The sequence below is a fragment of the Myotis daubentonii genome, chromosome 5 (assembly GCF_963259705.1).
Source record: "Myotis daubentonii chromosome 5, mMyoDau2.1, whole genome shotgun sequence".
In the NCBI taxonomy this organism is placed as follows: domain Eukaryota; kingdom Metazoa; phylum Chordata; class Mammalia; order Chiroptera; family Vespertilionidae; genus Myotis; species Myotis daubentonii.
This window is the reverse complement of record NC_081844.1, coordinates 57,962,161-57,989,829: the sequence shown is the minus strand read 5'-3', so window position 1 is coordinate 57,989,829 and position 27,669 is coordinate 57,962,161. Positions and strand designations below refer to the sequence as shown.

At 37.2% G+C, this 27,669-nt stretch overlaps 2 protein-coding genes across 6 annotated transcripts in view; one reads left to right on the top strand and one right to left on the bottom strand.

Moving 5' to 3' along the window:
* Positions 1 to 3,996: 3,996 nt before the first annotated feature.
* On the top strand, positions 3,997 to 25,060 carry TMEM184C (transmembrane protein 184C). Of its 4 annotated transcripts, XM_059697892.1 has the most exons (11): positions 4,572 to 4,707; positions 5,141 to 5,249; positions 10,339 to 10,469; positions 10,577 to 10,613; positions 11,454 to 11,659; positions 14,445 to 14,519; positions 16,033 to 16,126; positions 18,169 to 18,281; positions 21,447 to 21,546; positions 22,057 to 22,228; positions 22,454 to 23,202. In XM_059697892.1, exons 2-11 carry the CDS (start codon positions 5,211 to 5,213, stop codon positions 22,726 to 22,728), a joined length of 1,242 nt encoding a protein of 413 aa, XP_059553875.1. In that variant the 5' UTR covers positions 4,572 to 4,707; positions 5,141 to 5,210; the 3' UTR covers positions 22,729 to 23,202. The 4 variants fall into 4 exon arrangements, with proteins under 4 accessions (XP_059553877.1, XP_059553876.1, XP_059553874.1 ...); XM_059697894.1 differs by lacking the exons at positions 21,447 to 21,546; positions 22,454 to 23,202 and adding an exon at positions 24,938 to 25,060 and having other exon boundaries at positions 3,997 to 4,707; positions 10,304 to 10,469; XM_059697893.1 differs by lacking the exon at positions 21,447 to 21,546 and having other exon boundaries at positions 3,998 to 4,707; positions 10,304 to 10,469; positions 22,454 to 22,594.
* PRMT9 (protein arginine methyltransferase 9) overlaps positions 24,795 to 27,669 on the bottom strand; it is a 23,636-nt gene continuing 20,761 nt past the window's right edge. For both annotated transcript variants that reach the window (XM_059697889.1, XM_059697890.1), the window contains 3 exons: positions 27,319 to 27,472; positions 25,452 to 25,574; positions 24,795 to 25,175 (listed from right to left, as the gene is read on the bottom strand). In XM_059697889.1, coding sequence (XP_059553872.1) covers positions 24,960 to 25,175; positions 25,452 to 25,574; positions 27,319 to 27,472 — 493 coding nt within the window. In that variant the 3' untranslated portion in view covers positions 24,795 to 24,959. The remainder of the gene's footprint in view (positions 25,176 to 25,451; positions 25,575 to 27,318; positions 27,473 to 27,669) is intronic.

Below are 27,669 nucleotides of genomic sequence, written 5' to 3'. Positions count from 1 at the left end.
AAAGTCATTTCATTATGCTCATGGATTCTTTTTAAGACTTTATTTTTTAGAGCAGTTTTAGGTTTACAACAAAATTGAAAGGTATAGAGAATTCCCATATACCTAGTACTCCCATACATAATTACCTTTTCCAGAATATAGTTGAAATTATACAGTATATAGCCTTTTCAGATTGGCTTCTTTCACTTCATAATATGCATTTAAAGTCCCTTTTGGTCTCTTCATAGCTTGATAGCTTGTTTCTTTTTTAGCACTGAATCGTATTCTATTGTCTGAAAGGTACCACTGTTTATTAATCCATTTATCTACAGAAGGACATCTTCGCTGCTTTCAAGCTTTGGCAATTACGAATGAAGTTGCTATAAATATCTGTTGCTAGCTTTTCGTGTGAACAAAAGATTTCAGTTCTTTTGGGTAAATAGTAAGGATTGCAACTGCTGGACAGCATGATAAGAATGTGTTTTATTTTGTAAGAAGCCACCAAACTGTCTTCCAAAGAGGGTGTACCATTCATTTTGTAGACCCACCAGCCATATATGAGATTTCCTTTTGCTCCACATCCTCACCAGCATTTCGTGTCAGTGTTTTGAATTTTGGCCATCCTAATAGATGTTTAGTTGTTTCAATTTGCATATTCTTGATGTGGAACATCTTTTCATATGCTTATTTGACATTTGTAAGTCTTCTTGGTGAGATCTGTTAAGGTATTTGGCCCATTCTTTTTGAGTTTTTGTCATCTTACTATTGTTGAGTTTTAAGAATTCTTTGTATATACATTTTCTTTCTTTTTTCAATCCTCACCCGAAGATATGTTTTTTCAATTGATTTTAGAGAGAGAGGAAAGGAGAGAGAAAAAAAAAATCCATGTGAGAGTAAAACATCAACAGGTAGCCTCCTGTACACTCCCCAATCAGGGATTAAATCCCAAAGCTTTTTGGTATACAGGGTGATGTTCCAACCCACTGAGCAACTGAGCATATTTTGAATAACAGTCTTCATCAGATTTGTCTTTTGCAAATATTCTCTCCCAGTTGGTATCTTGTCTTCTAACTTTCTTGAGTTCATGGATTCTTCGGTTCATGAATCAGGACAAGGCAGAACAGGAATGGCTCACAAGTCTATGGCCTCAGCTGGGAAGACTCAAAAAGCTGAAGGGTAATTCAAATAGCTGAGAACTGGAATCTGCTTCTCCACTCACATAACTGGCACTGGGGCTGGGCAAACTGGAGGTCAGCTGTGATTGTCAGAGTACCTTCAAGGGGCCTCTCTGTATGTTGTAGGCTTTTCACCGCACACCAGCCTCAGGTAGACCTCTTACATGATGGCTGAGAGTTCCAAAGGCAAGTTCCAAAGGACAAGGTGAAATTTCATGGCCTTTTATGACCTAGCCTCTTAAGTCACATGTAGTGGCTCAGATCACTTTCACTATATTCTCCTGGTCAAATCAGTCAGAAGCCCACACAGATTTAAGGGAAGAGTCTATCTTTTTGTGGGTATTTTAAAACCACCACAAACATACTTATACAGAGATATGGAGATACATGCCAAAGGGTTAACAATGCCCATCTCCCAGGAACCCTCCAAGTGAATTTCACTAACTTCTCATTTTAAGTCAGACTAATCGAAACATATCTTCTATGGATGGCAAAATTTCATCCACCTATTTTTATGTGATACAATGACAAATCAATATAAACTTCATTTTGTCTACATAAATTGCATCAGGAATGTCTAATAGCTTGCTTTTGACCCCAGTACCATCTGCCAGTTACAACTGTTTCTTATTTTCAAAACACTATCAAGCTCAGATCCACCCTCAGGCTTAGGCTGTCATATCCAGAAAGAATAGAGATCACCTATAACAAGTAGAGCAGATCAGGATCATGTAAGCATTGTGATTGCTGAATTTAGTGGCTATACCCTACCTCAGTGATTACTAGACTTTAGGACTTCATAGGCCAAGAAAAATTTCAGAAATAATAAAACAAATATGAACAAATAAAGTTACCAACTTTTTATTCTCCAAAGTAAGACATTTAGAAAATAACTACTGTATAATTTTCATCATAGAAAAGAAATGGAATGGACAATTTCAGATTAAGCACACTCCTTAAGAGTGAATAAGTTTGACTGAATAAAAAACTCACTGTATATATTTTTCTCATTTCTCTGTTGATCTGCAGAAACTTCATCATAGATGAACTCCAGCTCACAAACTGGTATGGGAACAACTTGTACATCTGACATTCTGGCTTTCCTCTCTTGCATTATTCTAACAGTTCTAGAACTATAGCTTGCTCATAGGAATTGATTCTAAAAAGACAGATAAATAAGTAAAAAAAATCACAACATTTGACTGGTCAGAAAAGAGTGCTATAGCCCAGCTATGGTAGCTCAGTGGTTGAGCGACCACCTAGCAACCAGGAGGTCACCGTTGATTCTTGGTCAGGGCATATGCCCAGGTTTCGGGCTTGACCCCAGTGGAGGGCATGTCGGGCACGCAGGAGGCAGCCAATCAATGATTCTCTCTCATCATTGATGTTTTTATCTCTCCTCCCTCTCGCTTCCTCTCTGAAATCAATAATATATTATTTATTTATTTATTTTTAAGAGTGCTATAGGATATGGGGGAGGGGAATCAAGGAAGATTTCACAAATTTGGCAAAAAAAGTTTACCTCTGAGAAAGAATATAGGTGGCAATGACCGTGGCTGAAAGCACAGAGACAGTCCACATGTGCAGTATATGCAAGGAAGACTATATTGTGTATCAAAAAAGTAAACAGCCGTTATACTTAGTTATAGAGTAAAGGTTACTTTTCTATTCTTTATTCTTATATTTTCTGCAACTTAACAGGGGGGTGTGCCTTAATGTGAAGATCAGGAAATTTTCAAAAATACAATTCCAATTTCGTAGAGGTTAGCTTAGGAAGAACAAACAAAAGGCCTATTTCTCAAACAGTTTGTATTACCATAGACCAGACTGTAATATGCAGATGTTAGATCTAGAAGAGGGACGCAGGAACCAAGCAACAAATGTTGGCCAGCACGAATGACACCAGGGAAGCTACCATTCCCTCACTGCCTGTGGGAACTACAGGAGAGCTTCTTGTTCATAAGGCCATTAGGCAGAAATTCTCAGCTGGCAGGTGCTCTCTGACCCGTCCATGTTAAACTCCCAGCTCCAACACTCACTAGCTCGGAGAGCTCAGGCAAAGTATCCAGCCGCCCGAATCTGTATTCCCACCTGTAACGCGGAAAACTGCCCACCTTTTGGAATGTTTGTGCAGATTAACTGGTAGAAAATTACGAACTTAGTACGGTGCTTGCCCCTCAGAAAATGACAGTTATAACAGGGGACGCGTCTGCGAGCAAGCAAATGGTAAATGGGCTCTCACAGGCCTTTCTAAACGAATCGAGAAAGCCCGAAGAACATACAATGTGTCAGTTTGGAATGCCAACCTTTTGAAACTTAAACGGGTGTGAGCTTTGAACACAGGTGCCCAAAGCATAAAGGATATTCAGTATTTGCAGGGCTCCCAAAAGCAAGCTATCTTTAGAAGGGCCTTCCTGCGGGGTCCCCTAACGCCTGAGCGGCCCAACCCCTACGTTCTAGCCACTGACGGAAAACGAGGCAGGCGTTTCCCGTTCTTTTTCTCTGACTTTTGCAGGGGGCTCCCCCATCCTCTCCCACCGAGAATCCGAACTCTTTTGTGCAGAAGAAGGTTCGGGCCTAAGGGAACGACTGCCTCTTACCCAGGCTTTCTGAAAGCCGGAATACAGCCGGCGGAAGAACGGAGCAGCTGTTCCTCAAGTGATCTCAGTCAATTCTAGCAACTTCCATCCCCTTTCCCTGCTTCCAAGTCTCTGACCTTGACACGCCTCCCTACAGCCCCGCCCCCCGCAGCAAATGGCCAATCGGAGCGTGCAAAGCCAACCGGATAAGGCGGGCGCAGCTTGGCACGTTCGACCAATCACCGGCCTCAGACCGCTGGGGCTGAAGCCATGGTTTGGCCCTGGGTTCCGCTTGGGGAGGGTGGCCCCTTGGCGCAGGTGCGGCGATCGTGAGGCTGGAGAGTTTGATTCCGCCCTTCTGTTTATCGGAAGAAAAGGGCGCAGAGAGCCCTGCGAGCCCAGGAGGTAGGAAGCTTGGCCGCCCGAGGGAAAAGCGACTGGGCCGGCAGCTACGAGGCAGAAGCAAGCTGTGTGCAGGACCCTTAGAAGCCGGTCCGGTTCGGCGCAGCCCTCCAGGCCATGGTGCTGGCGGAGCTCTGGGCGATCCCCAGGTGAGGGCTGCGGCTCCGCCCGGGGTTCCCGCCGCGGAGGCACTGGGTAGATGCGGAGCGGGGAGGAAAGAATGCAGCCCGGCCAGCTCCCCGGGAGCACCCAGAGCGGCCGCCGTTGCCGCAGCTGCAGCAGAAAGCACAGCGCAGGCCGAGGAGGCGGCTCCAGCTGCTGGTAAAGGCGCCCAACAGCAGTTTCTCTGTAGTATGCGAGTTGAGAAAACAGCCAAAGAACAGGGCTCCCCATCAAAACCTCCTTCGAGCCCTTTTTCCTTGCTACTCGGAGCTGATTTATGCGGAGACATGCCTTGCACTTGTACCTGGACGAACTGGAGACAATGGATTCGACCCTTAGTGGCGGTCATCTACCTGGTGGTCATAATGGTCGCGGTTCCCCTTTCCGTGTGGGAGTTGCAGAAACTGCAGGTAAGGGGACTGCACCCTCGGCTCTGCCCTTTCTTCTACCTTCCTGCCCATCTCAGGTTGCCCATTTTTACCCTGAATGCCCCAGACTTGATAAACTGAAAACCAAATCACGTAAATGAGCCCAGTTTTAAGATATAAGCCTGTCTGTTTCCTTGTGCATAGTTTTTCAAAGCATGACACAGGTGGAGGCAGGACCTGGTCGAGAACGTAGGATGTATTAAGGTAGCTGCGTAAAAGAGCACTGTTTTGTTCTGCAAGTATTTATCAATTCCTTGAAAGTAAGGGAATTCTATTCCTTAAATCTAATCTGTTCAGATGTTGGACTTGATCATATAAACTACCTTGAAAACCATGTATTGACTTTTATTAGCATTTAATTAGCGTCCTGAATTAAAAGATTCTAGTTTAACTTTGTTGTTTGTTTTTACTTTAGAAATTAACTCTTAACCAACAAAGGTTTTGCAAAAAGTCCCTTGTATATTTTTTGATGTCATATTCTTATTATGACATCAGTAAAGTACTACAAGCTGGAAGAACCCAAGGTAAATACTTAACTAAGATATGTACTTTATAGAAATTGTATAATGAACTTTAAATTCTAAGTTAAAAATAACCAGAAAGTACTTTTAGTTAGAAACACCTATTTTACAAGACCTATGACAAGACCATGGCTGTTTGAGGGCTTTTGTTTATATGTTTGTTTTTTTAATTTTATTTTTCAACTACAGTTGACATTCAGTATTATATTAGTTTCAGGTGTACAGCATAGTGGTTAGATGTTTATATAACTTACAAAGTGATCATCTCAATAAGCTTGCACCCATCTGACACCATACATAATTATTACAATATTATTGACTATATTCCATATGCTGTACCTTTTATCCCCATGACTGTTTTGTAATTGCCAATTTATACTTTTGTTGTTGTTGTTATTGTTGTTTTAATCCTCACCCGAGGATATTTTTCCATTGATTTTGAGAGAGAGAGAGTGGAAGGGAAGGGGAGAGACAGAGAAAGAGACACATCGATGTAAGAGAGACACATCGATTGGTTGCCTCCTGCACATTTGACCAAGGCCAGGGATCAAGCCGGCAACCCAACTTGTACTTCTTCATGCCTTCAATTTGAGGCCTTTAATTGTGGAAATGATTTTTACATAAGTAAACAAAATGTATTTAATATACTTTTGTTTTCTGCATGTTCACTAAATTATTTTTTGTTTCTTTTCCCATACTGGCATAGTCCATATAGTTATTTTTAATGTTAATATCCTGTTCAACCACATTAAATATTTCCTATTTGTTGGATATTTAGGTTTTTACATAACTTGTTTACCAAAGACATCTTAATACCAATGAGGATTTTTTACTTTGAAGTATTTGTTTGGAGTATGGTATAGGACATACTGTTATGGTTAATGATATGCATAGTAGCAACCTATTTTAAGACTTCTTAGTTGTTGGTTTCAACTAGTTTTTTAAGTGCCGCTTTTAAGGAAAATTTTAATCTGCAGTCTCCACTGCTAACACCGAGCTGAATTCTTATCATGTTTTGCCTGGACTATTCTCAACACACCAGCAAAAGTATTGAATTAAAACATTAAAGTGTGTCCTCTTTTCAAAGTTGTCCAGTCACTCCTAGTCCCAGATTAAAAGTCAATATCCCTAACCATGATCATTAAGGCCCAACATTACCTGACACCAACCTCACTCCATTCCCCTGTGACTTTCCTCAATTCCTGAGTTTTCACGGAAGCCTTGCTCAATCATGAGGGGCATGCACCCTCCTTAAGGCCATTGCACTAATGGGAGTTGTCAGAAAGGAGATGGTGTTTAAAGCCATAAAGATGAATGTCGCCCTAGCCGGTTTGGCTAGGTGGATAGAGCATCAGCCTGCGGACTGAAGGGTCCCAGGTTCGATTCCGGTCAAGGGCATGTACCTTGGTTGCAGGCACATCCCCAGCAGGGGGTATGCAGGAGGCAGCTGATCGATGTTTCTCTCTCATTGATGTTTCTAACACTCTGTCTCTCTCCCTTCCTCTCTGTAAAAAATCAATAAAATATATTTTTTTTAAAAAGAAGAAGAAGAATGTCATTGTAAGGAAGAAGAAAAGGCCAAGGACCTAGCACCAAGAGTTAGAGGTCAAGTAGAAGAATGGGAACTTAACAAAAAAGGAGTAGCAGCCAGAGGGGAAGTGCATTGCCAGGAAAGGTGTGTTTCTGGTGGTGCTGAGCCATCCACTGACTTCACAAGATAGAAATTGTCATTTTATAGTGACCCTAATAATGGTTCAATGGAAATGTAATGGCTGAAACTGGAGAGAGTTGTTTGAAAAATGAATGTGGTGGGGTAAAGAAGTGGAATCAAGATATGAAAACAAGTTTTTGTTCATTTTCGTTTTGAGTATTTTGACTCCCAAGGGGACCTAAGAAATGAATGGCATAGTAGATAGGAGTGTGGGATTAGGAGAGCAGGGTTGTTGTTTTTCCCTTGTTGTGTTTTGGTTTTTAGGGTTCTAAACACTTATCTATAGCATTTTCCCAATATTTGGATATAATTTTATTTAACATTCTTGATATCCTAGAAGCATAGGTATTATCTTCATTCTATAGAAATGAAAACTGAGACAAGTGGCTAACGTGACATTGCGGTAAAGTGCTCTACATGTATTAATTACCCTTTTCATTCTCTTCATCATTATTCACTAAATGAGTTTGTGTATCCAAAACACTTAACACTCTGCTCAGCACATAGTAGGTGCTCAATAAGCCCTAATTACCACAGTTGTTTTTAAAATAGCATCACTATTCTTGCATTGGAGCAGCAATTCTTTTTCTTCTGTAATAGCATCTCAGTTGGGATTAGGTTCTCAATTGAACACCTAAGGCAAAGTTGTAGCATCTGCCTGAGCCTTAGATAAAGTAGTTGATATTTAGAGACAGTTTTGTATAAAAACGCATGTCTTTTAAACACTAGAATCACAGTGCTCACTGAAGTGGATGGGAACGGAGATTGTAGAAAACAGGAGGTTCCTAAAGCTGGTCACATGGCCATGGTGGGGCGCACACATTTTTTGGAACGGCAAGATGACCGTCTACACTATTTAAGCTATTTCTTTCACTCTCTTACTTGGCCAAGTATGTATAATGGAAGTCAAGTAAATTAAATGCACAAATGTCACGATCCTCTGCAGTCATTTTACTCTGCCCTCTGGTCTTCATGCCCCAAGTAGCTACCCTCTATGTTAGTGCTTCTCCTTTACCCTCAGGAGGATTGGGGAAAATGCTCTCCTATTCCTCTGTACTCTGCTCTGAAAGCATTCCACTGAGGGACAATTATCTCACTCCTGGATGCTCATCTTTAATGGCCTTTTCTTTCCTCTCTACTTTCTTCAAGTTACCTTAGTGGGGGGCAAAAAAATCTCGGCTGCTTATCTGCCCCTTGTTTTGTGAGCCAGGAAACCCTACTCATGGCTGAGAAATGTAATAATGTTAATGGTAGCCCAAACCGGTTTGGCTCAGTGGATAGAGCATCGGCCTGCGGACTGAAAGGTCCCAGGTTCGATCCCGGTCAAGGGCATGTACCTGGGTTGCCGGCACATTCCCAGTGGGGACTGTGCAGGAGGCAGCTGATCGATGTTTCTCTCTCATTGATGTTTCTAACTCTCCATCCCTCTCCCTTCCTCTCTGTAAAAAATCAATAAAAATATATTTAAAAAATAATAATAATGTTAATGGTATCCTTATGTCAGTGTGTCTCAAGTGTGCATAATTCAGAGATAAATGTAAATTAAATTAAAATCAATGTAATAATTATATTAACTTCTACAGATACCTAGAGGTGACTTATTTTATTATGTTGCTTAAATATGCATCAAAGAATTTAAATTTCTTATACATATGGCTTTTCATATAGTTCAAAAATCAAAACAGCTGTAAAACCAGTAATTCAAATTAATGGCATTAATGTGTACAGATGAAACTCAACTACCACTGACAATGTAAAAATGGTACTAACTCCATAATGCAAGATATTTTAAATTTGGCATCACGATACTGAAATGACTCAGTTATCTAGTCACTTCATTTCTGATCGTTTGAAAAAGAACTTTTTCCCTTACAGCACACTTTGCCTTTATTAGTCACAGACACATCATTTTTCTCTTAAGTCTACTATCAAGTTCTACTTTTTGGCACCAAGGCAATCATAAAGACAACTGTGGGCATTAAAATTACGTGGCAATACTGTTCCTAGTGATCACCGTATAGTAGACTTTTTTATTTTTATTATTACTTTAGGTCATCACTAAAATGAATACTCACTTTTAAATGACATTTAGTCAAGCAGAAATCCCTGGAATATGATTGCTCAGACATTCCTTTCAGAATCTTTCACTCCACACGTTTGCCTTTCACTGACTCCTCTGAGTAATCTCTAGCATTCGGCAAGACTTTCATATTTGCTTTTTAAGTTCTCCATACAGTTTAATGTAGGAATTTATTGTTATAAAAATATATTTGTCAGTGTTCTTTTGTTTTCTGCTTCTTTAATCTTTGACCACCTTTTACTGTCAAAACTGTAAAACTAGAAGTTGTGGGCTTCAGTTCTATTTTAATTAACTGCTCAAATCCCTCAAGTACCAAAAATAAATGCCTACCTTTTTTCCTTTAAAAAGTTAGCATTTGCCTTTTTTTTATTAAAAGAATTCACACTCTTTAAGGCAAGAGTCCAAGTTAGTATAAAATTTATTCTCAAGGGCACCTCAGATAGAACAGAGGTTCAAATAAATTTGTTTTTTATCAAAAAGTATGTGCCTTATTGCAACTCTACTTAGGATGAGATAATTCAAAGTATATTTTTAGAAATTAAGCTTTTACAGGATAGAATATTGATCAGATATTGACCTAAAAGAGAAATTAGAGCTTTTATTTTTTTATTTTTTTCCCTTTATTGATTAAGATATTATTCCCCCATTGTCCCCCATCCCCCACTCATGCCCTCATCCCCTGGTGTCTATCCATTGGTTATGCTTATATGCATGCATACAAGTTTAGAGCTTTTTTAAGTGTAATATCCTGAGTTGATATTGTTATGTATAAAAGGGATAGCATATATTAACACAGTTTACTTGAACAGTAGTTGTTGCATCATTTATTAAATAGGAGGGTTAAAAGACTTAATGCATGTTAAAGTATCTGATATAGTCAGCATTTAGTAAATGTTCTACTAACATGTTGTGTAACAGAATTTGCAGAAAATGTAGGTAGATTTGAGTTGTGTAGAAAATTTGAAAATTCTGTATATCTCCAAACACAATAATCAACTCTAAAGGCCAAGTCAGCTGAGAGAAAATGACATGATGTTAACATTGTTAATGTACACGACACTATTACAAAAAGCCCCATGAGGAAAAATGCTCAATCCCATGAGGGAAACTCTGCTCCCTCCCTCTACAAAAGTAAGAATAGGCTGCTTATTAAAGAATAAATAAAAAATGGCTACTAGTCATTTGGAAAATATTAAGCCCCATTAATAATCAAATAAATGGAAATTTAAAAAATAAAAATATTTAGCTCTTTACTTTTAATATCAGAGAATTTATACCAGCGTGTTCTTCTGCTTCTTAAGGTTGGAATACACACCAAGGCTTGGTTTATTGCTGGAATATTTTTGTTGTTGACTATACCTATATCACTATGGGGGATATTGCAACATTTAGTGCATTATACACAACCTGAACTACAGAAACCAATAATAAGGTAAATCTTAACATATTTTGAATCTACTGTATTAGTGTTGTGTTGACTGACTGACTTCATAAATATAATGTAAAATGTTTTTAATTTATGTTTTGCTCTCCAAATAGGATTCTTTGGATGGTACCCATATACAGTTTAGATAGTGTAAGTATGTTTCATTTTATCTCATTAACTAAGGACTTTTTGGAAGATACTAACTATACTTGCAGAATGCTTAAAGTAATGAAAGTATTTGACACTAAGAATCAAATTAAGAAAAGTGAAAAGGTTCACTTGTTTTCAATGTTGATAAAGAAGGTAAAGTATGACAATAGAGAAAGCAGACATTTAACATTTTTTAAAATCTATAGCTGTTAGCGATCTCCCCTGAGCATGCCCTCACCTTTCCCCTTCCCCTCTTCTTCCTCCTGCACCCAGGTCCATTCTCTCCTGAGCGCATTTCTTCTACCACTCACTCCTACCTCTATGATGAGTTTCTAAATAAACGTTCTCTTATTTAAAAAAAAAACACCAAAACTAGAGCTGTTTTCTTTGCTTGATCTTTTAAAATTTCAGATTAATAGCTCTTAGCCCTAAAAGAATACAGTGTTTAAATTGATATCATCATCCTTTTTACTTACTAAATCTTTCATTTCAACAACAAAAAAACCTTCCCAATGGATCCTACCACACTTGTTACAGGTGACTGCTTTAATTTGATTCAATATAAAGAAAATGTTTTTCACAGCATTTTCTATGATTATGTCAAGAAAGATTTCAGATTTTATTTAAAAACCCAAGTGAATGTAATTTAGCTTTGTTGTATTCATTATTTTACCCCCAAACATGGACATTTCATTTACCAATATCCAAAATGTTCACTGCTTTTAGAAATTCACCTCACAGATTGTTTGGTATGTGGCAAGTTCAAAATACCATGAATTGGGGTGGCGATTCATTTTATCTTAGCTGCAACTGTTTTTAACATCTGTGCTTTTTTTATAGTGGGTAGCTTTGAAATATCCCAGCATTGCAATATATGTGGATACCTGCAGAGAATGTTACGAAGCTTATGTCATTTACAACTTTATGGGATTCCTTACCAATTATCTAACTAACCGGTATCCGAATCTGGTATTAATCCTTGAAGCCAAAGATCAACAGAAACATTTCCCTCCTTTATGTTGCTGTCCACCATGGACTATGGGAGAGTAAGTATGCTTCGTTTTATTTCTTTTATGTTTTGGTTTTATTTAAGCTGCTAGTTCTCTGCCAAGCTGTGTTAAGTACTATGAGCAGGACAAAAAAAGCTGAGTCCCTAACCTTGAGTAGTTCATAGTCAAGTTTGAAGACTAAAACAACACATTTTTATAATCCACACATAAGTTCGTTTCTTTTACATTATTCATTCTAAATAGAAAACTTAAAATATTGTGGATGTAAACCTTAAAAATCATTTCATTAACACCCTTTTACAAGTGGAAACCAGGGCCTGCAGAAATTAATTTACTCAAGATGATATAGCTAGTTAATGACAAAATCATATGCTTTTTCTATATCTAGTGAAATGATTGTGGTTTTTCACCTTTAACCTATTAATGTAGTGAATTTTCTAAAATTAAAACCTTGCTTTCAAGGATAAATTTAAAGTGGTTATGATGTATCATTTGTTTTTCTACAAGATTTGGTTTGCTAATATTTTGTTTAGAATTTTTACATAAGTAAAATTGGACTACTAGTTTCCTTTCTTATACCTTCCCTGTTTGGTTTTGATATCCAGGTTATACTGCCTGAATAGGAATTACTGCCTTTTAGTTGTCTATTATAAGAAGAGATTGTGAACTATACCTTGAAAGATTAGGCCTGTACTTTTCATTGTGGGGAGACATTATAGAACTAGTCAGGCTTCCTGTTGTTTCTGGAATCGTGTGTGGGTGTGGGTGTGTTTAGTTATACTTTTTAGGAATTGGGCAGAATAAAGTTTTAAAATATATGGGCTACATTAGTTTATAACTTCATCTCTCTTGGATCTATTGTGATGACTCCTTTTCCATTTCTAATGTTATTAGTATCTTTATCTTTTTCTTGAAAAATCTTGCCAGAAGTTTCCCTAGTTGTCTCAAGGACTGATTTTTTGTTTTGTTTTGAGTCTCTCTAGAATGTATGTGTTTTCTATTCCATTATTTCTGCTCTGTTTTTTTACTTTTTCATTTCTTTTGGTTTACTTTGTTCTTTTCCTAACATATTAGAGCCTTAGCTTTTTAATTTACAGCCTTTCTTCCTTTAACATGCATTTAAAACTATACATTTTACTTTAAGTTCTACATTCACTCCTTGCATCTCAGTTCTCTAGAATCACTTCCTTAAAAGTATTTTAAGAATTCCTTTAGTTTTATACATATCCAAAGTATCTTTATTTTGCCCTCATTCTTGAAAGATAGTTTTGCTGGATGTAATTCTTGAAAGATAATTTTGCTGGATGTAGTTCTTACGTTGACAGGAATTTTCTCCGAGCATTTTGAAGAGTTTATTCCACCTAATTCTGGCTTCGGTTTTTACTGTTAACCCTCTACTGTCAATCTAATTGTCTTTCCATTATAGGTGACCTGTCTCCCAACTGCATTTAAGACCTTATCTGTCTTTGATGTTTTGCAGTTTATGAACTTTCTAGGTTTTTTTGGTTTTATTTTCAGTCCTGCTTCATTTGTAGTGTGCCTCAATCATGTAGATTCATGTTTTTCATCAGTTCTGAAAAGTTCTCAGCCATAATCTCTTCTGATTTTGCCTTTCCTCTACTCAGTCTTTTGTAACTCTGATTATATGTTACAATTGATTCTATTTCGTTCTTTGTAACTGTCATTCACATTGTCTCTGTCTCAGCAATTCTTTCAGATAAATCTCCTAGTTCTTTAATTCTCCACAGCTTTCAATGGTATCTAATTGGCTATTTAATCCATCTGTGTAGTCACCCTTAATGGTCTCAGGTTTGGTGTGCAATCAGCTCATAGAATACTATAGGTTTAACCAGCTCCAACTTAAGCTTACGGGACAGGAAGCACACACCACGTGCAGCCAAAGGATGCTCATCAAGAGATCTTGCAACAGCCCAAGTTCAATTCCTAGACACACCACCACAGGGAGCACGCTTACTTGTACATGGGAGTGAACCACCTCAGCACACAGAACCCCAATAGTTAGTCAGACCTAGTAACACAGCATCTGAAGGTCTGCATACCAGATTCACAATATTCTCATCCTAGATGTAATTCTTAAGTTAGGGGATTCATAATACATGACAGTGAGAACCAGTTTTCCTGATAGGAGTGCTAAATAAGCATTTGTTCTCAGATCTGCTTGGTCTTTTAAGACTTACACAAGGCTCTCAGGTGGAAAGCCATTTTTTGGTAGTTGTGTTTTGGGACTTTTTTGTTTTTGTTTGTTACTGCTTGTGAAATTTCCTCTATATTGAGTGAGCCCAGCAATAGAATAAAAACTGTTGTTTATACAGGATTTTTCTTTTGTCCTTTCAGAGTATCTAGTCAGTGATAGTCTCTGGAATGCCACTTAACTACCAACCTTGAAAGGAAACTGAATCCTAAAATGTAAATGATACTTCCTAACTTGCATGTGTGCATGCTTTCACATACGCATGCACACACGCACTTCATTTGTTAGTCAGTTTTCCTTCCAGAAACACACAGGGACCCACTTTTTTTCTTTTGATCTGTGCAGCACTATTCACTAATTTGACACTATACACAGGAAGGGGGTCCTGCAGAAGATGTAGTTGTCAAGTAATTTTAAAAATAGTATTTAAATAATTTGTTTGCTGCCACCCACATTCTTCCCCAGTCGCCATTTAGAATGACTAAGTTAAAAGAATTAAATATAAATATGGCATCGTTTGTCAAAGTGACTTTAATTTGGGAACTTTGCAGAAAATCTGGTACTATTTAAATGAGTAGTTGAAAATGCTAAGTTTTTTTTTTTTGGCAGAGTATTGCTGTTTAGGTGCAAACTGGGTGTATTGCAGTATACAGTTGTCAGACCATTCACCACCATCATTGCTTTGTAAGTACATAGAGCTTCTATTATCGTTTATTTTTTTCCAAGTCTTCATGCTCTTATGTGGAACAACTGAGTAGAAAAACATCTAAAGAACATTAATTTACTTGTTTATAACACAGGTGTAGTCTTATTTAAAAAACACAATACATAGAAACCCGACTATATGAAATAAGGTGACCATTTATAGGCAAAGATTTGCCACAGAATTCTTCTAACTAACATTCTCTCTAGAGCTTTCCAGAAATCATTTAAAAACTACTTTCTTTTTTAAATACTAGTTCACATAGCTTTACAGAAACATCTATTACATGAAGTTAAAGTATGCTACTTTAGATTCATTGCATGCTTTTATTTTCTCAGTAGTTAAGTTAGAATATGAACACTATATTCCAAGGTAGAAATCATATTTTTAAATAATTCTGTCGAGGCTTAGCACTTGAGGTAAAATTAAGCTACCTAGTAACAGTTATTCCCTAAAAATTTAAAAACATCAAATAATTTAAAGCAGGTAGATTACATATTTTATCTGCTAGTCATAACTAACATTCTGCATGGTTACAGAGGAAGAAAGGGAAGACAAGGGAGAGAAATGTTCAATTATTTATTCTGCCTTTGAGCTAGCAATTTTTAGTGATATTTACCTTAGAGTTAAGACCAGCCGTGGGCAAAGGCCCGTTTGAATAAAACTCAAAAAAAAAAAAAAAAGACCGTACCCTTTTATGTAATGATGTTTACTTTGAATTTATATTAGTTCACACAAACACTCCATCCATGCTTTTGTTCCGGCCCTCCGGTCCAGTTTAAGAACCCATTGTGGCCCTCGAGTCAAAAAGTTTGCCCACCCCTGGTTAAGACTAATTCACTTATTTATGAAGGTATGCTTTATTTTCTGCAGTTTAGAAACTAGGTAATCATATAAGTTAATACTTAGATGTGGGTCTTCATAAAATTTACCTCCAAGCCCTGGCCTGTGTGGCTCGGTTGGTTGGACATCATCTCGTGCACCAAAAAGGTTGCTGGTTCGATTCCCGAACAGGGCAGATGCCCAGGTTGTGGGCACAGTCACCAGTAGGGCATGCAGGAGACAGCTCATCCACGTTACACTCTCATATTGATGTTTCTCTCTTTTCCCTTCTTCTCTAAAAATCAATAAACTATTCTTTAAAAAAAAATTTACCTCCAAGACAATTTGGGTGAAAACATTAGTTGTACTTATAGACCTGCATTTTATAACAAGCAAGCTTTTGAAAATAAGGCAGCATAATTTTTTTGAATTTATATATAATAACCTTTCCAGTTCAATGTTTGTGTCTTACTGTGGATTTACTTCAAATTGGAGGTACAATCATGTAACATTTCTAGAAAAAATGTTTTTATTTTTGAACCACCTCTATGACCAAAATCAAGTAATTATCTATAGGGTCTTTTAAATAAACTGACTTCTAAATTTAAGTATTGCTGCCCATGCTGTATTTATTAGTTAATCATAAAGTTATCTCATTTTTATCATATTTAGAATCTGTGAGCTGCTTGGTGTATATGATGAAGGCAACTTTAGTTTTTCAAATGCTTGGACTTACTTGGTTATAATAAACAATATGTCACAATTGGTAAGTAAGTACTCATTCTAACTGTACTAAATTAGTATTTATAACTCTAGATTCTTAGGGAAAGTTTCTTTGGGAATAAAGCTTAATTGTTACTTTTTTATCTTGAAGTTAGATTTATAGGAAGAATTTCAAGAAGCTGTAATTTATATCTTTATACATATATAAAGGTATTATATCTTTGCTATTTGGTGACATGTATTGACCTGCTTATTGTGTTTGTTCATTGGTTCTGGGTACTTATTGCACAATTTATGGATATATCATAAATAAAAGCACAATGCCCTCCCTTAAAAAAAATATCTAGGTATATTCAGTAAGATTCTGTCATATATTTGGGATTAAAGGCAAATTGAGAATGCCAAATTTAAAAAAATTATGTTCTAGATACTGAAATGCTCAAATATTAACTATCTCATTATTTCAATTTAATGTACACTTTATTTAAAATCTTTTAATACTTTCAGCAAAATAGTAATTTAGAATATGTGGCATGCATGTGTGGTTTTAGAGGTTTAGAATAAAAATGCCCAGGCCGCCCTAACCGGTTTGGCTCAATGGATAGAGTGTCGGCCTGTGGACTCAAGGGTCCCGGGTTCAATTCCAGTCAAGGGCATGTACCTTGGTTGCGGCACATCCCCAGTGGGGAGTGTGCAGGAGGCGGCTGATCGATGTTTGTAACTCTCTATCCCTCTTCCTTCCTCTCTGTAAAAAATCAATAAAATATATATTTTTTTTAAAAATGCCCAGGCCTTGGCTCTGTAGCTCAGTTGGTTAGAACATCATCCCAGTACACCTATGTTGCAGGTTCAATCCCCACTCAGGGCACATACAAGCATCAACTGATGGGTACATGGATAGATTTGAAACAAGTCAATGTGTCTCTCTCTAAAAATAAATAAAAATTAAAAAATTTAACCAAATGCCTGTGTATTTAAAGTTTTCTCACATGTTTATATTCTTTGGGACCAGTAATTCCATTTCTGGGAATGCATCCTCAAGTAATGGTCAGAAGTACTTATGCTTTGATTGTCATTGTATATAGAGGCCCGGTGCACAAAATTTGTGCGGGGGAGGTGGGGGGGTGGGAGGGGGCGGCAGCAGGAGCGGAGGTGTCCTTCAGCCTGGCCTGCGCCCTCTCGCAATCTGGGACCCTGCCCTTGTTTGTAATAGTGAAAGGCAAAAACAATACTAAACCCAGTGGTAGGGACTGGTGAAATGTACTATGGTCCTTCCACTGGCCAAAATATTTGGCAGTTATTAAAAATAATTTTTATGAAACCTATGGAAAGTAAGGTTAAGGGGGGGAGAATAATCAGGCAACAAAATTTTGTTTTTAGTTGATGATGCCTGTTAAAAACCATTTTAGTTGGATGATGGGTCTATGAGCAATTTAATATGTTACTGTTTTGATATTCTAAATATCTTAAGTGAACATTTTATTTTAATGGAAAAAGTAAACTTTTAGAAAAATGTTTACTGCTATGCAACACTACATTAGGTTATTACAACTAATTTTTTAAAATAGTTAAGTCTTGAGCATTTATTATATAAAAGTAAGTAAAACTGGGTTAACATACTGCCCTCGAGAAAAATTGTTTCCCTGATTCCTTACTTTCAGATATCATGTTTACAGTTTTATTGAAAAGAACTTTTTTTAATGTGACTTATAATGAATGGCTCAACCCTTAAAAATTAATGATAATTTGTGTACAAAAGCCATTACTAAGCAGATAATGTTTTAATTTCTTCTATGCATGGCCGTCATTTGTTCATTGTTTCTGGGCCCCAGTAAGTGAACACTTAAAACCATTTTCAGGGGAAATGTTATACATCTCTTCTGAGAAATTTCATATCACATATATTCATCCACAGTAAACTATAAAAGCTTGTTATTAATCTAAAAATACCATAATAAAGCCTAGAAAAATTTGCCTGAAACATTACTCCGTACCAGGTCTTAGCTTTATAACTTTAATATTTCTAACACCCTATTTAGTTATTCTTAATGAAGAAGTTTAATTGTTAATCTTGATTGTTTCCAGTTTGCCATGTACTGTCTGCTGCTATTTTATAAAGTACTGAAGGAAGAACTGAGTCCAATCCAGCCTGTTGGCAAGTTCCTTTGTGTAAAGCTGGTGGTTTTTGTTTCTTTTTGGTAAGTGTTACTTTATCTTCAGTGTTCTCATTTCCTAAGGACAATAAAACTGTTGACTAGGGAGGATTTTTTAAATAGTTTTAATATAGAAGATGAATTAAAATGTCACTAATTAGCTTTTAAAAAGTTCATCCTTTTAGCCCTTCTTGGTTTTTCGTAAGGAAATAACCAGATGGCCACTGTAACATTTATAAGAAGAAAATAATTTGAGCCCGGCCAGTGTGGATTCAGTGGTTGAGCATCAACTCAGGAACCAAGAAGTCACTGGTTCGATTACCAGCCAGGGCACATGCCGGGTTGCGGGCTCCATCCCCAGTAGGGGTGGAGGGGGTGTGCAGGAAGCAGCTGATCCATGTGTCTCTCTCATTGATGTTATCCATGTTTCTATCTCTCTATCCCACTCCCTTCCTCTCTCCAAAAATTAATAAAAAACATTTTTTTTAATATATATTTTATTAGGTGCCTCGTTAGCGCAGTAGGTAGCGCGTCAGTCTCATAATATATATTTTATTGACTTTTCACAGAGAGGAAGGGAGAGAGATAGAGAGTTAGAAACATCGATGACAGAGAAACATCGATCAGCTGCCTCCTGCACATCTCCAACTGGGGATATGCCCGCAACCCAGGCACATGCCCCTGACCGGAATCAAACCCGGGACCCTTCAGTCCGCAGGCCGACGCTCTATCCACTGAGCCAAACCGGTTTCGGCAATAAAAAACATTTTAAAAATTAAAAAAAAAAATACTTTGAAACAACCTAAATGTCTCAACCCTAGAGGAATCACTAAAGAAATCATTAAAATAAACATGGTGTGTGCCAGAACCGGTGTGGCTCTGTGGATGGAGCGTCGGCCTGCGGACTCAAGGGTCCCGGGTTCAATTCCGGTCAGGGGCATGTACCTTGGTTGCGGGCACATCCCCAGTGGGGGGCGTGCAGGAGGCAGTTGATCGATGTTTCTCTCTCATCGATGTTTCTGGCTCTCTCTCCCTCTCCCTTCCTCTCTGTAAAAAATCAATAAAATATTTAAAAAATAAATAAATAAATAAATAAACAAACATGGTGTTTTCACATAAGAGAATACTTTGCAGTTTGCAGTAAAATAGAATATTTAATAATGTGAGAAAATATTAGTAGGTGAGGACATGAGTGGGGGTTGGGAGGATAAGGATACATTAATAAAAAAGAAAAAAATAAAGTGAAAAAATAAAAATATTTTTAAAGGCAGTCCTGGCCAGTGGGTTCATTGGGTAGAGCAGTGGTTCCCAACATGGGGCACATGCCCCACAGGGGGGCAATTTGAATTTTAAGGGGGGCAATTTGAGAATGAGTTATTAACAGTGAATTTTTTGCAGTTCTTATGGTTCAAGGGGCCTCAAATATAGTATATAAATATAGTGGCATAGTTATGCATTTTAGTTCTCTATTATGTTTTGAAACTTTGTGCTATTTTTTCATATCACTTCATATTATTATGATTTTTTTAACCGTTTCTTAGTGATTTCTACCTCAGTACTTCAACTGTCCTTTCGTTCTTTTATTTTTCTCTTGGATGGATGCCATATTCTTTGGAAGATTGTTTAGACCAAGTTAATGGCCTTTTAGGCTTCTTCCACATGAATAGGAGTTCACTTTTTGAATAATAAGAATTATATGTCACAGGGGGGCATCAGGATTTTAGAGATGCTTAGGTGGGGCATGGCCAAAAAAAAGGTTGGGAACCACTGGTCTAGAGCATCAGCCAGAGCACCAAAGGGTCACGGGCTGATTCGTCAAGGGCACTTACCTGGTTGCAGGTTTGATACTTAACCCTGGTCAGCGCTCATGTGGAGGTAACCAGTCAATGTGTGTCTCTCACATTGATATTTCTCTGTTTCTCTTCTTCCTCGTCCTCTCTCCCCCTCCCTTCCTCCTTCCCTTCCACTCTGTAAAAATCAATGGGAAAAATATCCTCGGGTGAGAATTAACAAGAAAAAACAGTTAAAATTATACATGGTCCCATTAGTTATAGGGTGGATGATAAAAGGCCCAGAAACACATCAAATTTAACAACATACAAAATAAAAGTGGAAAAAGAAAGAATTCTTAATCCCACCACCCAGAATTATTGTGTTATTAAAACTCCGTAGAAAGTTCCATACTACAAAAACTTAAAAGAACTTGTTATGTTCAGTATATTGTGGATATAATTCTTTACCAATAAAGTAAAATATAATTTTGTTTAGGTTTTTGGTTTTGCTCAGTATTCTGTTGTGTGGATGTAACTTTTTAACAAATCTCCTATTGGCATTTAGGTTCCTAATTGTTTCACCATTACAAGCAACATTGAGTGACTATTCTTATCTGTAGAACTATGAAAGTGTGTCTGTCTCATTATTAGCTGATGAAATTTAGCCTAGGGTCACATCCGGAGATTTGCTTGAAATGCTCAGTATGACTCCGTGTCAGAATTAGACCCCTTCTAAGTTTGTCTCTAATTCCAGTACTTCAAACAAGACTGGTTTCAGATGTTTTTTAAAATAATTTGAATAATGAACACATGTATAAATAACATTTAAGTATCCACCCTTTATTTCATTGTATTCTTATTTTTTGTTAATCCTCGCGAGGATATTTTTTCCATTGCTTTTTAGAGAGAGTGGAAGGGAGGGAGAGAGAAATATCAATGTGAGAGAGACACATCAACTGCTTGCCTCCCACAGGCACCCCGACGACCGAAGCTGGGGAATGAACCTGTGACCATTTTTGATGCGCAGGCTGATACTCGAACCACTGAGCACAGCAGCTAGGGCTACCTTTTATTTCATTTTAAGTGCCTATTGTACAGTGTGTTAGGCATCATCTATGTATAGGAAGAACTTAAATCTCACTTAAGTTCACACACTTTCAAAACAAAAAGACATAAGCCAAATAGTGAAGTTCCAAGAATACATAATCCAAATTTATGTGATGAAACTCTACTAGAAGAGTAAATTTGTAAAGCAAGTAAAAGTATATTTAATATAGACAGTGTCTTCAAGATTATGCTATGAAGGCAGGGTGTGGTGGTGGTAGTGATGGTCCACAGGTTGTGCTGGGGTTTAACTTTTTAAAATGGCATATTTTTAAAACAATTGCTCATTTTATGCTTGATATAGATTTGGCATTTACCTTTTCCTAACATATAGGCAAGCTGTAGTTATTGCTTTGTTGGTAAAAGTTGGCGTTATTTCTGAAAAGCACACATGGGAATGGCGAACTGTAGAAGCTGTGGCTACAGGTCTCCAGGTAAGTAGTGCTATCTCTAAATTCAATAGAACTTGACTATTTGTTAAGCATGTTTATATAAAACATTTTATCTTAAACCTGACAACGTGCAGGCTATGGGATTACTGTTATCCTCACTTTACAGGTGAAATGGAGGAACCCTAGAGAAATTAGTCATTAATTACTGATTTGTAGTAGAGCTAGGAATACAACCTAGATTTTGTTATTCCTAGTCAGTTTATCTTTCTGCACTTCTTCTCTTAGTCCTTGAGCAGTGGGTTGAGCATTCTATGTACTTTGCTAAGAAATACTTGACTAAGTTAATGCAAAATAGATTTAAATTTTTGGCTGTTGTTGTTTTTTGAGGTGAAAAGTAATTATTTTGGAAAGTGGAAAATGATTATACTTATGAGGAAAACCCCACCTATTGATACTTAAGTACTTTTGAAAAGGAATATGTTTTTTTAAAAGGAAGATAGTGTTTTCCCTTTACCTACAAAACTAGACTTAAAGATGATTTTTTTGTTGTAGGACTTTATTATTTGTATTGAGATGTTCCTGGCTGCTATTGCCCATCACTACACTTTCTCATATAAACCATATGTCCAAGAAGCAGAAGAGGGCTCATGCTTTGATTCCTTTCTTGCTATGTGGGATGTTTCAGACATTAGGGATGATATTTCTGAACAAGTAAGGCATGTTGGTAAGTACCAGTCATTGAATTTATCCAAATAGGTAATTTTTGTAAGAGCAAATTAGTAGCTATTTACCGTAAGAGATTAAAAGACTTTGTTTAAAGCAATACCACAATAAGGCTCTTCAAATAAGGAGGGGGAAGGGACGCTTATTTTTAGCATATAAGTTTATATAGGCAAAATACGAATACTTACTTTTTGGCTAATTTGGAAACCTTTATATTACCTTAAAGGAAGGACAGTCATGGGACATCCTAGGAAAAAATTTTTTCCCGAGGATCAAGATCAGAATGAACATACAAGCTTGTTATCATCATCATCACAAGATGCAATTTCTGTTGCCTCTTCTGTGCCACCTTCCCCCGTGGGTCACTATCAAGGGTTTGGACGTACTTTGACTCCCCAGACTACCCCTACTATAGCTGATATATCTGATGAAATATGTAATGATACTACAGAAGAAAGAGAACCTTCAGATAAACCTTCAGATAAGCCCATGGTCTCCTGAACAGTGTGTGAACACAAACTGCACTACCGTTACTTCAATACCTGGTATCACATTGCTCAGGATTTTGTGCTTGGGACAAGCCATAAATGATGGGAAAATTTCAACACAAAGATAGGCGGAAGCCAGGTACTACTGGTTTTATATAACTACATTTTGTATGTCACAAATAACCAGTCTAAATATCCTAGACTTAAGACTCTTAAGATTTCTTCACATTAGAGTATCGCATACTCAAATGGTAGAAAATGACTATACTAAAAGTTCTTGATGTTACATGCTTTATCAAGAGGATGGGCATAAAAAAATAATAATAATCAATGCTTCCTACCACTGCTGCATGAAAATAATGCTCTGGAATTAGCAGAAAGTATAATTCAGAAAGTATAGGAATTAGTGGAACGTAATCATAATCATGTGCCATATATTTCTCAACTGGATGTCTTTCAATAAATAATAATTTATCATTTTCTGCAACTTTATGTCTATCATTCTTTAAACAGAAATCATTAATGTTTTAACAAAAAGGTCTTGATTAGAGAGGCATAGCATAAAATAAGTCCAGAAAAATTAAGGGTAAAAATTATATGCCTACAATGAAAGATACCTAGTTCTTATATTCCTATTAGGATAAATAGCTCAGACCTAATCTTATTAATCTTACAACAACTACTATCTAAAAGTCATTTGCAATAACGCTAATAGATTAATGTTATCTGTGACTTTGAGATGAAAAAAATAAACTGGATTGAAGACTGGAAGAATAAGAAACTTGTAGTAGAAAAGGAGTCTACTTTTCCTCAGTGTTATTAAAGGTGTCAGCTAATGTAAACTTATAAACCACAATCAGAAGACATGGAGGTGCTATGAATCTTATTACTTAGGATGGAGTTTCTGGGTCATATTTAACATTTTATACCAAAAATGAAATATAGAAAGTGCCATAGTAGTATGTTGCAAGTAGCAACAGTATTTGTCAAAACCCTGACTTTACATACTTATACACACACATATATTCACATATGTACTGGTTCACAGTAATTACATACAAAGCCTTTACTGTGTCCACTATTATAAACTAAACATTTTTATTCAAAGTAAAGCCGGGTAGTATAATATTAGAGGTAATGAGAATAAGCAATGTGGAAAGAAGGTACATCTTATTTTCTTTGAGGCTTAGTTACAAATAGCACATAGTATATACACAGTATGATCATCTTATTAATCTATTTCAAGTCTTTAAAAATTAGGTCAATTGTTATATATTTCTTACTATGCATCCAAATCAAACCTTAGAACAATACTGGTTTAGGTTTAATTCTTTCTTGAATTTATCGTTTTCATTTTTTCTTTGCCAAAGCAGACCAGGAAAAATGCTTCCTCCATAAGATTTTCTTTCTTTCCTAACTCTTTTAATTACATTTAGCTTAGCGTTTAAATTCTTTTTGCATGCCCAAATCACAAAACCTAAGAAGTTATTTCAGAAGTACACCCAGTATTTAAAAGAAGCAAGCTTATAATTTACAAGTAACCATAGCCTCAGTCTTCAGTGGAAGCCAACTTTTTGATGTTTCCAATTATAAGTTAGGACTTAAGGAATAAAGCCAAGATACCTAAATATTAAAAGTTTTGCTTTACTTTCTAAAACATGAAAATGAAGCCTTGGCTGGTTTGGCTCAGTGGATAGAGCGTCGGCCTGCGGACTGAAGGGTTCCAGGTTCGATTCTGGCCAAGGGCACATGCCCGGGTTGCAGACTCAATCCCCAGTAGGGGGCGTGCAGGAGGCAGCCAATCAGTGATTCTCATCATTATTGTTTCTATCTATCTCTCCCTTCCTCTATGAAATCAATAAAATAAATAAATAAAGCATGACAATGAAGATGATTCAAAATCCTTTATAGCTTTAGCACGTAAGTAAAAGTGTTTAGTAAAATTTAATCTATAGTGAGTAAAACTAAGCAATAAAGACCAAGTTTTCCTAATGTAAAAACTAATGATTTGCTGCAGACTTCCTTTTTCAGAAAGGAAGTCTGCAGCAAATATTTTTGTAATAATACTACTACATAATGTATCTTTTAAATACATTTTACTAAAGGTCAATTTTTAAAAAACTTTGATCAACACAAGGAATTAAGTCTTTCTATCCCCCACTTTATGATTACAGTCACACTATTCAGAACAGAAAAGTTGTGTATTTGCTCCACGTAAACAGGTTTTCACCAGAAAACTGCTCTTCAGTGCTTCACTGTGATGCTGACGTTGCTTTTGTGGTGCTGGACGTGGAGCACGAGTTCCTCCCCCATTTCCACCTGGATGGGATTATCTAAAACAACTGCAGCTTGTTTCCAGTGGGAGACTTCACTGGACGTATCTAACCTAATCTCATCATCAAGATGCATATGATACCAAAATGGAATGGCGGTCACTTGTCCAGATTTACAAATGTGTACCTAGGAAAGTTAAGAAATCGTGAGAATTTCATCAGAACAAATAGACTTGAATAAGTCTTTGCCTTGTTAGTCAATATTAGATCCAAATTTCATAAATATATTTAATTAATAACCTATTTTACTCTATTTACCCAAGCCCATTTTTGCATATTGTTCAAAAAAGAAATAAACATTTAAATTTTCAAAGGAAGTGGCTAAAACAATTTTATGTACATAAAGTGTTACCTAGTTTAAGATAATTGTTCTGTTATGACAAGAGTAATTATTTTAAGTTACCTTTACTTCTCTGTTAGAGGTGTTCAAATATGGAGTCATTAAATCCAGTCTTAGGAGTTCCACTGGCTTGCTTAAAGGTATACAAGGCAGTGAGGACAGGTCCAAAAATGCACGAATAGGTACCTAAACAAAGTACAAATTGTTCACTTTTATTCAATTCTTTTTATGGCCAACTGATTACTTTGTACTTGGCTCAGTACAATACAATGCTTTTTTCATTTAGCTCAATTCTTAGATCAATCTTAAGGTAAAAGGAATTTCATGATCCCGGTTTTACAGTTTAGGCAGGTTAAATCATTCGTTTAAACCATGGTTTCAATTATCTATGGATTCTTTGCTTCAATGGAAACAGATTAAATTTTTACTTAAGCCAAACAGCTCAAAATTTTTAAACCAAGGATGTCTTACGTGTGAAAAATGAACTAATAAGCTAATAGTATAACATGAATTATTGAATTTGAGAAAATGTCAAATTCAACCAAACAACTTAATAGTGGATTTTGTTTGAAAATAAAATGTCTTTCTATAAGGCAGTGATTCTCAACTTTGGCTACAAATTAGAATCACCTAGGGAGGCTTTAAAATCTGACCATTCAGGCCACACATCAGATTGGTCTGGAGTTGGGTTCCAATTACCAGTAGCTCTGAAAGTAGTCATGCACTGCTTAACCAGGGGATATGTTCTGAGAAATTCATCGTTAGCAAATATCACAGAGTGCACTTACACAAACCTAGATGGTACAGCCCACTACTGTAATTGTGCGATGCTTTCATGTGGCTGGTAGTGCAGTAGGTTTGTTTACAACAGCATGACCACAAATACATGAGTAATGCGTTGCTCTATGACATTACCATGGCTATGATGGCTTAGGCAACAGAAATTTTTGAGCTCCATGACAATCCTATGGGACCACTGTTGGATATGTGGTCCTTAGGTGACTGAACATCATGTGGGGCACATGACTATAGAGTCAAAATTGACAACTAACTGCTATAAAGTGTCCCATCACTTTCGCCTCATTTGAAATTAAAAGGAAACAAAAAGTGCCTTCCTGCCTGGCCGGTGTGGCTCTGTGATTGTCAACCTATGAACCAAGAGGTCCTGGTTCGATTCCCGGTCAGGTCAGGGCACATACCAGGGTTGTATGCTCAATCCCCAGTAGGGGGCGTGCAGGAGGCAGCCGATCAATGATTCACTCTCATCTATGATGTTTCTATCTCTCTCTCTTGTTCCCCTCCTCTCTGAAATCCTGTCTGAATAAAATATTAGAGACACAGATACATTAACCTCTCCCTGGACATCCCTGAAGGCATCCATCCTTCCTTAGGTTGATTTTTATCCATAAGTTCCTTTGCTCTAGGAAACTGATAATGATCCTAATCCAGCTAAACATAATCCTATATAATAAAGAGCTAATATGCAAATGGTCACCACACCCTCGCCCCGGGGCCAGGGGACCTGGCGCCTCGCCCCCCCCCCCCCCCCACCCCAGCACCAGGCCAGGGGACCTGAGGCCGCGCGCTCCTCGCCCTGCGGGGCTTGACGGGTGGGGTCAGCCAGGTCTGGGTCTTGCGTGATTTCAAGGCACATGCAGGTGGGCGAGGACTTGACTCTGGGTCCCACGGCACACCCCAGACTGACAGGAGGGAGATTTTCATATACATTTTACTAATTTTCTCTCATCTCTGACACTTCTATTAAAGAAAGGGCAAATAGTAATATTAAAATATTTCCTCTAATTAATTCCCTTTTAATGTACACGAGTTTCGTGCACCGGGCCACTAGTGACTATATAAGATGAGAGAGAGAGAGAAGGTAGACTGTGGATAACAGCCACATGGTTGAATTTCTCTTCTAGGCACTTACCTGGAACTGGTTAATAAAAGGTGCTATATTTAATCCAAGAGTTCGTGCTGTTCCTTGAACAGCATTCTCTTCTACCAGTGTCTGTGATTCCACGAGCAACCCAAACATCAGCACATACTGAGGAAAAATCTTGCCTCCAGATTGTAGCAAACACCTAGAGAAAGAGAAGTGTTTTAAAAAAAGCATCTTGATGCCCCACATTTTATCAATACCAACAACTAAATCAAGATGAATTAGTTAGCTACAAATTATAAATAGTCTAACGGACTTTTCCAGATAAAAAGCTGATGGAAAAGTTTTCAATAGGCAAGCAGGCTGCTCCGTAGTAGCTCTCCCTAAAGGCCAAATCAT